The following is a 13,323-nucleotide window of genomic DNA, read 5'->3' on the forward strand; positions in this document are numbered from 1 at the left end:
AGCTCAGTAAGACATTAAACATCACACTGTTTGACTCAATCTAATAAGCCTTCTGCCAGCCTACCAGGCTTAATGTAAGACACTCTCATTTACTCCCAGCCAAAACAGAGGGGGTCTAACGAAGACGGAAGTAGGCAGGGGTGAAACCTCTCGTTTCGCCTGGATACTTGCTGGTTCAAGGTAGCTCTACGTTCAAATCTACGGACCAAGTTAGCATAGCGGCTAGTTAGCTAGTGAAGACTAGCCTGTTTAGGGGAGGGTGGGAGAAACCAAGGAGGTTGTATAAACCGAGACGTGACATGAGTAAAGCACGTTGCACTCGACGTGGAGTGGGACCCGAATCGCCTCCTGTTAGCATTTCTTCCCATTTAAGTGAAGATTTTCTCCCTAGATAAACATAACTGGCAACCAGGAACGGATACATATTTGTAGCTGTCGTGCTGTAGCGTTAGGGAGATTTGCTTCCTCACTAACTTGTAACTATTATGGCTGGTAGCACTACCAAGACAGTACACGATATTTTTCAAAGCATGGAGTACGGACCAACTACTTCTAGCACTGCCACTGCACAGGTAAAGTTATCATTTTATGTTAGCCTTACAGCAGGGGGAAAGATGAAAGGGTCATTAATAGCCTTTAATCTGATTCAGGCAATGGACTGAGTGGTTGATGTTTTTTTTTTTCGAGAATGAAATTAAGTCCACTGTCAGATATCGTTAAAAATGATCAAATACCTTTCTACCACAGCATGTTTTACTGCATACCAGAGATAAAGTGATTATTTCAACCCACCATGTGAAGTCCATTAGTGGACTGTAACTCACAAGGCATACATGTGACCGACAGTACAGTAGTTAGGTAAGTGTTACTTTTGTGCTGGAGAGCTAGAAGTGCAGTAGTACTGTTACAGTGTAAAGTTCACTGTACTGCTCACTGGTCGCCATGGGGCTTTAGGTCACAGTTCAGTTAGTTACTGTCACTTGTCAGTGTTTGGAAAGCCTTTACAAGCACAGCACAGACATCTTTCAGCTCAGTAGTCCGTCTCTGTCTTCTTCCTCATGAATATCAGTAAACTACAGCTGCATGAGTTTGGCCTGTTCTGCCAACAAGAGACAATCTTGGTGAGGGGAAGGTCAGTGTTAAAAAGAACCTGTACCTTGGTCTTCTTTCTGTCAATAGTTGACACACACTGTCTATCGTCCCTTTATTGGTTACTGTTCAACCGAGGTGGCATTCTTCCTGGCCAATCAAATGTTGCCATAGGTCTGGATAGCAAATCCTATGTTCATGTACAGTGTCAAATCTGCATGTCAGAGTTTGCATGGTTCAGGCAGGTAATAGGCTTAAATAGTGCAGCTTGAATAGAAATTGAATGCATGCTAGACTTCCTTGCTCTGATATCAATAATACATCAGTGCATTCCTTCCAAATGCTGAAATACTGATACAGAAATCGAAAATTGTTTTTATGGTGTGAATTGAGCTGTTGAAGTAGTACAGTTACTACTACTACTACTACTACATTACATTATGTCATCTACTACTACTGCTACTACTACTACTACTACTATTACTGCTACTATTACTGCTGCTACTTCTACAAATAATAATAATACATTTTATTTCAGGTGCCCTTCATGATACTCAAGCACACTGTACAGTCATGCACATAATTAAAAAAAACATTGAAAAGTACAATAGCACAAACAAAACAGCAGTAAAACAATGATCAAGGCATAAAGCTCTAGATATAAAGTTGCTTAAAGCATCACAAGCCCATTCAGTCACTGTCAGACAGAGCTTTCCTCTTTCAAGAGGGCTGATATTCCTGTTCTCTGGAGCTACTTCATCCTCTCTCTCTTCAAGACTCTTGACTTTCCCTTTCTCTACCTCCTCAATATATCATTTGTTACCCTCCTCCATCAGGCCTGGCTGGACCACCACTCCCGGTCTCTGGGTCTGTTCATCGATGGCAAGTTCGTCCGTCCGGCAGACAGACAGACTCGCTCCCTGGCTGATGCTAACGGTAAAAGCGGCTTGTATTTAGAGAACAGTGATTTTGTGCTTGTTTAAATAAAATAATGTGCTGAAACTGATCACGTGCGTGTTCCTCACCCCTCCCTCTCCAGGCGGCAGTGTGTGTAGTACAGTGTGCGCTGCGGAGAACGATATTTCCCAGTGTGCCTCCTCCGCCGTCGGTGGCTTCAAGGCCTGGAGCGGCCTGTCCTGCTATCAGAGGGCCAAAGTGCTGCTCAGGTACAGCAAAACACACCGTTATTTACCGGACGAGACGCTGGGAACTTTATTGACCTCCGAGGGGGGAATGAATGAGTAAAAATCTGCCGTGTCGTTCCCAGGTGGGTGAGCGTTCTGGGGCAGCACGGGCAGTGTGTGTCGGAGGTGTGCGAGCTGTGCCAGGCGCCCTGCTCCCCCGCCTCCCTGGTCCGACTGGCGCAGTACTATGGCGGCTGGGCCCAGCTCAGAGACACTCTCATCGCCGACTGGACTCCGCTGGGTGAGGGGGCGTGTGTGTGTGTGTGTGTGTGTGTGTGTGTGTGTGTGTGTTCTGGTGGGTCGGTGAGGGTTTGGGGAGGATCAGAGGGAGGATTGTAGGGTAATGATCGAAGAGTATGTAGGTGTAAGAGGGTAATGTGTGTATATGTCTCTTTGTTGTTGTCAGTCTTCTGTGTTATGTGTGTGTGTGTGTACAAAGAAATGTGTGTGTTTCGTACTCTATGTTGACGAAGCTTTTTCTGTGTTTTCCAGGTGTGGTGGCAGTAGTCGTCTCCGATGACTGCTCTCTCTATTCCCTTATGCACAAAGTCCTGCCAGCGCTAGCCATGGGTAACACACACACACACACATACACACACACACACACACAGTCCAGAAATATGAGTCATAATAGAAAACAACAGTCAAATAAAATCTTTTCCCGCCTTCTAGGCAACTCTGTGGTCGTCGTCCCCGGGCTGAGCACCGCCCCTCCAGCTCTCCTATTGGCCCAGCTCTTTATGGAGGCGGGACTTCCCACCGGGGCCCTCAACGTTCTAACGGGAAGCGATGTGTCTCTGGGTGCCAAAGTGGCCCAGCACCCCAGCATCAGCTGCGTCACCTACAGTGGCAATAAGCAGGTGTGTATGTGTTACTCTTATGATTACTCTTGTGTTATTTTATTTATTTTTTTTATCGGAAAAAAAATCTAATCTCAGCTACGTTCACTCTCTCTCTCTCACTCTCTCTCTCTCTCTCTCTCTCTCTCTCTCTCTCTCTCTCTCTCAGGATGGAGGGATGCTGTGTAAGGCCACAGCGGGGATGGGCGTCCCCGTCTCTCTCTCTCCCTCTGTCGGCGCCACGTGTCCCTTCATCATCTTCGAGTCGGCCGACATCGACAGCGCCGTCGACGGAGCGATCGAGACGGCCTTCAAGAAGAAGAAAGAGGTCAGTCAGGCAAAACTCATCCAGCATTATGAAAAAAAAAAATTCCTTCAGACCCTAACGGTGCCTTCAAGTACTCAAAGATGCTTTCTGCTTAGAAGTCACTTGTAACAAACAGGATACAGAACAAGCTAAAAGTCACAAGACAGGACAGTTCTTTTAAAGGTCTTCTTTTTGTCTTCCTCTCCCCTCAGGTCCAGTGGGTGCTGTGCGTGCAGGAGAGTGTGTTGGACGCCGTGGTGTCCCGTCTCAGGCTGCGCATGGCGGGGATGAAGTGCGTGGCTCTGGCCAGCGATGGAGACAGGGCCCAGGTGGACGCTGCAGTACAGGAGGCTCAGCAGCAGGGGGCCACGGTCAGTCACACAACTTTGAGAAGTGTTGCACTGACAGTATTAGAAGACCAACATGATAGCTAAAATACAACAGCACTAATTCATGATAGTATCACAGTATACAGTGCTTTCCCACAGTTTGGCAGCTTACTGTGTGGGAATGATGATGACTTGGTGTTGAGGAGTGTAACCTATTTGTAATTAGCTGTAATCAAATGGGAGTAGAATAGTAAACTGATGTTGCAGTAGTTAGTTAGCAATGCTAGCCTCATTAGCTTAGTTTAGCTTAGTTTAGATACTAAGCTTGCTAAATTAAATGTCAATAATGCAGCCAAGAGCTAACCCACTTAGATATGTACACAGACAAATGGAGAAAAACCAACGTTAAGTCCATTATTATTTGAATAGACTGAATAGAGGAGTAAAGGACATCTGCACACACACGTGACTTGAAGGAGGACTGACTTGAGCAATAAGTGTGGTCATTGTAGCTCACTAGCATCCTTTCACTTTTTGACAGCATAAAATAAAGCATAAATAAAGTGTTTTTATATTTTACATATAGATGAGAAATGCCGAAGTCAGAGTTTGAGAACACCAGCTTTGTACACCGCAGCACTCAAAACAAATGTGAAACAAAAATTTCCATTGGCAGCTGTCAAATTTCCATAGTCTGCCGTTGTCTCTCTCTCTTCAGTTGGTTCAGCCATGCACCGCCCCCCCCTCCGGTGCCCAGTACCCCCCCACGGTGCTGTGTGGGGCAGCCCCCTCCTCTGCGTGTGTGTTCACCCCCCCTCCTGGACCACTGCTGCCTCTCATGTCCTTCAGAAGCAACACAGAGGCCGTGGCTCTGGGTAAGGAAGCATCTTTTATGGATGTGCATGTGTGTGCGTAGCTATGATTGGATGCTTGCATGATCGCAAAATGCTAAGACACCAAATGGTCCGTTCTCCGCAGGAAACCACAGTCCGCACGGCCAGGCAGCCTCCATCTGGACTGAAGACCTCACCCTGGCTCTGGAGACCGCAAAGAGGTACACCAACCTCTTTCTTACCCTCCTCTTCTACATTTCTTCTTCTCCTCCCCATTCCCTTTCTTTCCTCTTCTTCTCACAGTTTCTCATTCATCTTTCAGCTTTCTCTCCATGTACCTTTCTTTGTTTTCCCTCTGTTTATCCCCTCCTCCTCCTCTGTCTTCCTCCAAATCACTCTTTCTTTCTCTTGAAACCCCCCCTCCCCTTTTAGCAACTTCTTCCTTTCACTCTTCTCTTTTAATTTCTCCCTCTTTCTTTCTGATGAAATTCTATTCTGTGTCTGACTCCTCCTATCCTTCTCTCCTTTCCTGTCACCCTCTCCCAACCCTCTTTTTCTCTCCACTTATATCCCTATGTTCTTCTTCTCTCCCCAGTCTGTCTGTAGGCTCAGTGTGGGTGAATTCCCACTCCGTCTCTGACCCCTGTCTGCCTGTGTCTGGTCACAAAGACAGCGGCACCTGCACCGATGGAGGACAGGAGGTAAGCTTTTCACTGTTTTCTCCTACAGTAAGCAGGTTACAGTGCAGTACTGGTAGCATAGTGCAAAAGAATCAGGATAACTTAATTAAGGAGGAGAAGCAGGAAAACGATAACCTCCTCTCTGCTCTCTACCAGGGTCTGTACCAGTTCCTGCGCCCCTCCTCCTCCTCCTCCTCTCCTCCTCTTCCTCGCTCCTCCTCCGCCTCTCTGGACTACGCCAAGTTTGGAACAGCAGCATCCCCAGCTATCATCCCTGATGGGTCTGACCCTGCCAGGTGTGTGTGTGTGTATGTGTGTATGCATCTATATGCATATGTAATGCAAGATCATAAGGCATTATAAAGCATCATAAGCACATAATAAGCACATTATGAGTGCATGGTGATTATTATAATCAGAGCATGATATAATAAATGCCGTGTGATAAACATTTATGGGGCAGCTGTATATTTTATGACAGTGGTTCTCAACGTGGGGTGCGGGGACCACCAGGGGTCCTTGAGGGGGTTCCAGGGGGTCCCCAGCAAATTGATGAATTTGTTAAACTTCACCATTATTTAATTTATAAAAGTCAACACAATTAGAGAATGTAGAAGAATGACTGTTTTGATCATAGTTTCTCTGTTATCTCTCTACCTACAATAAAGATAGTCATGGAATTCTGGACAAAATCCTATCGAACAATAAAAATATTTTGGGTCCGAGAGACAAAATCTCATCAAATGGGGGTCCGTGGCCCTAATGTGGACTAAATTAGGGCTCCTTGATATGAAAAAGGTTGAGAATCACTGGTTTATGATAAGATATTAGACTGAATGTGATTTTCTGATGTTAGTCTCATGATTGTATTGTAAGAAAAGTTTGTCTATGCTTCTAATGGGTTTATAATCCGCATGAAAACTGACATCTATCGGTGAACTCTGAGGTAAACTTAGTCAATTTAATCCCTATTCATCACTCTCTCTCTTTCTGTCTCTCTCCTTTCTCTGCCTCTCTGTCTGTCCCTACCTCTCTTGACTTCTTCCTCTCTGTATGTATTTGTCAACCTGCCCCCTCCTCCTCTCTCTCCTCCTCTCCCCCCTCCTCCTCTCTCCTCCTCTCCTCAGTGCCCCTAAGTCCTACCAGCAGTTTGTAGGAGGCAAGACGTGCAAGTCAGAGTCCGGCTGCAGCGTGGCTGTGCGGCCACCAGGGGGCGACGGCGTGCTGGCCTACTGCCCAGACGGAGGCAGGAAGGACGTCCGCAACGCAGTGGAGGCTGCTGCCAAAGTCCAGCCTGGGTGAGAGCTGCTGCTGGACAAATAGACACACACACACACACACAAAAGCATGTTTGCAGCACAGTGGAAAGGGCTATCAAAGTCCAACCTGAAAACACAAACATAAGGACACAAGTAGCTTTATAGTGAAGCCATTGATGAGATTTTGGTCAGAATCAATTGATATGATGGGGAAATGGCCGGAGTTACGCTTTAACACCTAAGCCCAACACTCAAACCCATAACTTCAACAAAACATATTTTTTACCCTAAACTTTACTTTAAGCCTATCCCCTGTGCCAAAACAAACCCTTTTAGAAGTGAGATTTGGCCTCGCAAATGGGATGATTTTAGGCTTTCCTCTATTCTTGTGGAAAAATGAGGCTCTCACAAGGGTAGAAGTACAAGTGCATGCATACACAGTATCCAGACAAGGGGTAAAAAGTATTTTGCAACACTTGGGCTTTCATTTTATCAACAATCAAAGTCCAACTTGACTTTGTGAGCTGACAATAAAGACACAAATTAGCTCACAAGGAACACACACACACACACACACACACAGTCGTCTACAGTTGTCTAGGCCGTTATCAGCCGTACACACAGGAGAGTATACAAACAAAGACTCTTGCTCTGGCCATGTTGAAGATGGACCACTGCAACATGTCTCATTACCATTTCATAATGTGATTACACTGGAATCACAAAGTACACAGCTTTCCCATGTCGCTGCAGTGTGAACCACTGAGAACATGTGCATGCTCACTAATACTCGGGTTCAAGCCATTGAATTATACAAGGTTTATTCAGAATCTCCATGTATACAGGGATTTCCCAAAGCAGGATATGAGAGCTACACATAAACAATTTATCTTGAATTACACTATAACCAGGAAATGAGCTTAAGAATGTAAACGCACAGATGATCACTGTTGTCGGTGTCTGTAGCAAAGCTTGTCCATAATCCTCGTCTTCTCTTGACACTCTTTCGCTCTTCTAGCTGGATGAAAAAAAGCCCGTCTGCACGCGCTCAGTCGCTCTACTCCCTGGCCAAGGGCTTGGAGGCGAAGAGGCGGGACATGGCCGCGTCGATCAACGCCCAGACCGGCCTCTCATTGGAAGAAGCCGACAAAGAGGTGGAGCTTAGCGTCGCCAGGCTCAGCGATTGGGCGGCTTGCTGCGACAAAGTCCACGGAGGAGCACCGGTGAGGCATTTTTTGTGTTTATATGATGTCAATTTGAAGTTTAGAAATTTGTGCGTAGAATATTACTATCTCCTAATTCCTTACTTTTACTTCCTTGTTCTCTCCCCCTCCGTCAGCCCGTCCCCCAGTCCGGCTCGGCCCTCTCCCTCCCCGAAGCTCTGGGAGTGGTGGGGCTTGTCCTCCCCGACGACAGGCCCCTCCTCTCCATGGTTACGCTGCTCGGGGTGACCGTCGCCATGGGCAACGCCGTCATCATGGTGCCCAGTCAGAAGTACCCGCTGCCGGCCTTGGCGTTTATCCAGGTGGGGGCGACTGTTGGGTAGGGCTGGGTATCGTTTAAAAAATGACGATACCAGTACCAATACCAGTACCCTTAAAGTGATACTGATACCAATAGAGTATTTCATTCGATACCTTTTTTTTACGTTTTGGTGGCATCTCAGCACGCTGAACTGCCAACTCCGTCACATACACCGCGCTCGACTTCACCACCACAGACTGTATGGGTTGTAGCTGCTGCGGTAGTGGTCCAATCACACGTCACATTAAATCGAAGAACGCTTGTGGTGATTGGCTGCGAGCAAAACCATACAAATAGTCATTTTTTTCTAGATCTGTGTACAAAAAGTATCGAATGCAGGTATCGTTTAACTGGAGAAGTTTCGATACTACTTGGTACTGGGTTATTTCGGTCGATACCTTAAAGGTATCGAGTACCGATACCCAGCCCCACTGTTGGGTGAACACACACTGCAGGATGTTAAACTTATTGAGCAGCAAGGGTGGCGTAGCTTCAACCAGGGTATCCAGGTTCAAGCTCAAGCATCTGCCTGCTGAAGTGTCCTTGAGCAAGACAGTGAATTCCCTACCAGCTCTAGGGCTGCTGCTCTGTATCTGACCTCTGACCTCTGACCTCCCTGTGGAGGAGGGGCACACAAAAGAGAATTTGAATTTTAGAGATTGGTAAAATTCACACTAGAGCAGAGAAGATTCAGGGTATCCACAGGTCTATAAAAGGCCTGAAAAACTCCTAAAGTAAATTATCTATATTTAAATTAGTGTTAAAATGACAAAGTTTTTAGAAGTCACCAGTTTTTTCACCATGAAATGATTGTGTGTGTGTTTGTGTAAATATACTATATGTATCTGTGTGTTTATCTGTTTGCCTCACTGCCTGACTTTGTATGTGATATATACTGTATGTGTATGAGCATGTGTGTACCTGCCTGTGTGCATGCATGAGTTAGCGTCTATAAACATTGATTTTATCTGTCTGATCCCTCCTCCTCTTCTTCTTCTCTAGGTGCTCCAGTCTTCCGACCTGCCCGCAGGCTTGGTAAACATCGTTACAGGAAGTAGAGATCAGCTGACGGGGGCTCTGGCCAATCACAGCGTCATCAAGGCCATCTGGTACTGGGGCAGCGCTGAGGTAAAGACAAAGGACAGTACATGCACACATGTAAATAAATCCGTTTTTATTAGGGATTGGGCGATATATGGAAATTCAATATATCGTGATACGAAAATGTGACAATACGTATCGTGGGGCAGAAAAATGAATCGCACACAGCACACCACACATTATTATCATTTTCTCTCTTCTATTACTTTACCTTTCATCTCTTCTACTCTCTCTCCTCCCTTAGGGCTGTCAGTACCTGCAGTACACCTGCGCCGGCCCTCTGAAGACCCTGTGGCTGCACTGCCAGAAGGAGGGGAAGGACGGAGGGACGGACTGGACTCGCCCTCGTCCCGCCCTCCTGGAAGAGATGTGGAGGAACGCCGTCCAGTGGAAGAGCGTCTGGATCCCTACCGCCTAGAGAGAGAGAGGGAGAGGAGGGGGGAGATGGAGAGAGATAGAGAGATGGAGGTAGGGGAAAGAGTGACAGACATCCACCGTTTCAACCTTAATCTTTGGAGGGCGCAAAAACTGCCCTCTTGATCTGATCTGAAAGTTAATTTCTTACCCCGGTGTAAACAATATGGCTCCGTCTGTCTTTGCCAGAATTACAAAAGTGCATCGGGGGGAAAGAGTAGTGTAGATGTGAGACTTTGGGAGGAAGGGAGGGAGGGAAGGAAGGAAAGAAAATAGCCAGACGTCAGGGATTTGGCGACAGAGAGGTTATGAGCGAGAGAGGGAGAGAGAGAACGAGAAAACAAGAGATTAAATATATTGGAGGATTTATTTTGGGGGGTTAGGGATGCAGAGGCTATCAAGGGTCATTCCTTTTTTTGAATTTTTGAATAAAAAAACTTACGTAACGCACTTAAAAGAGACAGACAGGCAGACAGAGGATTTGGCGGGATGTTTGCCAAAATCTTAAAAATACTTACTGCTTTCATTAAGGTCACATGTTACCACCGCTGCCAGTGTATGGGATGGGCTTTGGAGGATTTTTTCCCCCAAGTGACACAGTATAAAAAATGCTCACTGATATTTAAAAAGTGAATATCCACCTTAAAACAGAATTTAGACATGCTAATCCTCCTATTCAAAAGGTTATGTCAATATTTGCAGCTCTAGGATTTGCTTCTTGTTGACCGAAACTGAAACAATCTCGGCTCTCTTGTTCCTGTTCATAAAACTGTTGGATTTTCCTTTTAAATCGGCAATACATTTACCAATACACAGGATCTAATGTAACCATCGCCTTGAGCTATTTAATTAGCATTTGTATCAATGTGGAAATCTGGTTTGGATGTTGGATGAAAGGGGGATAACTGAGAAAAGATGGGTGAAGAATGTAAACATTACACAGTAAAACCCTCTGCTCTCCCTCATGGCTGTAATTAAAGGAAAAATCCACCAGTGTTATAGGTTGGATTTTTCCTTTAAGAAACGTATATACGCTTGAAGTCTTTTTGAAGGATATTACAGCTCTTTTTCTTATATGTCCAAGAACTGTCAAAGCTAAAACAATCAGGTCAGAGGCAAAATTGAACTCAAGAACAGATGTCCCTCTGAAAGGAGAAGGACTCTTTCAACTTGGCTTGATTCGTCTGGAAACTAGGCCTCTGAATCAAACGCATGGAGAGACACTATTGCTGTCTTCACCTTCACAAGACCATTGACTTTCTACCTCCTTATGCAACGTCTTACTGCTTGGTCATCGGACCTCTGCTGGGCTGTCTACAAGTATCGTAGCTCTAAGGTCATCATTGTTTCGTTTGCAGGCGAACACACTCAACGTTTTCTGTGCTCAGATAGTTTTAGTCGACGTAGCCTTGGATCAAAAAGTATTCAGAAGCAATACTTTGGGTATTTGTATGAGACTTCTTGAAGTACGAGAGAGTCGTGGTAGAAACCCGTACTGTTTGATTGTCGTAGCGTGGAAGTAAAGATGCATTTTTTTCTACCACAAAACAGTCTTTTTTTCCCAATGTACAATTATAAAAACCTCATCTGCCTTGGACGTCTGTCAGTAAATTAGTTAAAATTAAGAGTTTGTCTATCATGTGTGAACTTAATCCTGCCATACTACTATAGATCTTCAATACTGTACAATGTGATACTGTAGCTTTTTGCCCATACAGAAGGCGTTAACATTCCCAATGAAGTCTAGGATCGCACCCAGATTCTGTTTCCAAACTTAACAGCCATCCAGTCCATGTCTTCAAATGTCATGTGCTGTTCAAATCTGAATGTGTGTGATTAGAGGATGTCAATGTGGGTCTCACTGTCTGAAAAGCCATAATTAATAGATTATCAGTTCATAAACTTGTACTCTCTTGTTCTCTTTATATTTCTTACGGTTTTTTTTCTCTGTATTGAGTTATATCAGACATATTTTACAGTAAATGTCATGCACATGTAACACTTTAAGTTGGTAGTTCCTGTTTTCACTCCCTAGTTCCTTTTCCATAACTGTTCCCAGAGAGGAGAGCGCTGCAATAAACTCCCAGTCAGCCGTTTCTGCGGCCACAAGACTCCCCCCCCCCCCCACCGGCGATAAAGGAACAAACAGGACGGCCTTGGAACTGTAGAGTGCTGAGTCACAACCATGACACAGCAGAATCCTTAGGCAAACCCTGACTCGAGTTTTGTACAAGAACGCATGACTTGTGACAAAGCAAAAAAGAAGGTAAAGAGGAGGTCACTGCCTAAACTGCCGACTCACTTTTTGTAAATAGGAGAAAGAATGTGCAAGGGAACAGTCCTGAGCAGCATTACCCTCATATAACCCACATGTGTAATGCTGTGATGTCCTGTCTTTATCTTGTTAAAGTGCAAAAGTCCTTTTCGTCATCTTGTTTTATGGAACATACAGTATAAAGCATCAGCAGTCTTTCCTGACATTCTTCTATGTTGTGTACACTATTTTCTAAAGCAGAGATGAAAAGTTAAAAAGTAAGGCAAGGTATATCAAGTATTTTCACATGGTCACCTGTTTATGCCTTGTGTACAGTGGAACAGTCCTTAGCTGAACATTAACAATTTCCCATGTCGATTAAAAGCTTTTTTTGTTTGTTTTTTGGAGTGATGTGTTGTCTCCCCTGGGAGAGCAAGGCCATCTGCTTCTGAAGCCAGCAACCATGGGAGGGTTTCCAGAAATGTCTAATTTCTAACTAATGCATAAAAGATGGATAAGAGTACCATGGAGTTATTACAATATGGAGTAACCTAGGTCATTTTGAAAGAGAAACATGTAATTTTTGAGTTTTTTAATCATTTGTCAAATTAAAGGTTTGGCTCTTATATGTGTTTTGCAGCCATACGACACCTGAAGTTATTTCTTGACAGTTCGTAACCCTGAATAACCCTGCTTCATAAACAGCCCACTGGTTATATTGAGAATTGTTAAATATTTGAAGTACTTGATTTACTCTTCAACAGCCTGCAGAGTGGATACATAGTTTGGAAGATTAACTGAATCAAGTGTTTGTTTTGCCCTCAAATATTTGGATAGGGCGTGTGATGCTTAGCCTTCTGATTGGTCGTGGCTGTGCGGTTAAAGCGAGGGACTAGAGACAGTGAGGAGTCCACTATTTCTGACCTGAGTTCAAGCCTCTGTGTTAAAATTAAAACATATGAACAAATAAGTCATGACATGGAGGTATACCATAGTGGCAAGTCTTTGGTGGGACAAGTTTAGGGCTTTAGACCAACCTGTTTGAAGGTCGATACCGATGCTTTCAGATTGAAGCTGCCGATATGTGAAATTTTGTGCCAAAATGTTTAAATATGGCAATTTTCATGCAAAATAGTTCCAAAGCACTGCAGGGATTGAGTCTTCCCCACAGAATTTTACTCTTGTTTAGTTGGAAAAGCCTCTGAAACAGCATTTAGACCATCATGGGACACTAAAACTCTCCATTGAAACCCAAACAAATGGAGTTCTTTTAGGGTTAGCAGGTCTTTAAGCCAGGGTGAGGCTGGTTTTATTTCCAGGTTTTACAGACTCCTGAAGTTAAAGTAAAATCATATCCTCACATTCATAACAGCAGTGGATGACAGTGACTGGCTGACATTGATTTTTTTTCCTCACAGTCAGCAGAAAGCATTCGAATGACCCCAAGGGTCATTCGAATGCAACTGATAAGTATGCACTATAACTTGTCTCATTCACTTTCATTTCCATG

General features: G+C 44.6%; 1 protein-coding gene across 1 annotated transcript; it reads left to right on the top strand.

Annotated features, from left to right (window-relative positions):
* The first annotated feature begins 224 nt into the window (after positions 1-224).
* Positions 225-11,984, top strand: aldh16a1 (aldehyde dehydrogenase 16 family, member A1). Its single transcript, XM_071911336.2, has 18 exons — positions 225-572; positions 1,926-2,025; positions 2,129-2,255; positions 2,357-2,514; positions 2,766-2,843; positions 2,946-3,133; positions 3,282-3,440; positions 3,632-3,790; positions 4,467-4,623; positions 4,727-4,802; positions 5,177-5,282; positions 5,418-5,557; positions 6,389-6,559; positions 7,539-7,743; positions 7,860-8,045; positions 9,047-9,172; positions 9,390-10,529; positions 10,601-11,984. Exons 1-17 carry the CDS (start codon positions 486-488, stop codon positions 9,561-9,563), a joined length of 2,397 nt encoding a protein of 798 aa, XP_071767437.2. The 5' UTR covers positions 225-485; the 3' UTR covers positions 9,564-10,529; positions 10,601-11,984.
* The last annotated feature ends 1,339 nt before the right edge of the window (positions 11,985-13,323 follow it).

Source organism: Centroberyx gerrardi, chromosome 7, assembly GCF_048128805.1.
Source record: "Centroberyx gerrardi isolate f3 chromosome 7, fCenGer3.hap1.cur.20231027, whole genome shotgun sequence".
Taxonomy (NCBI): domain Eukaryota; kingdom Metazoa; phylum Chordata; class Actinopteri; order Beryciformes; family Berycidae; genus Centroberyx; species Centroberyx gerrardi.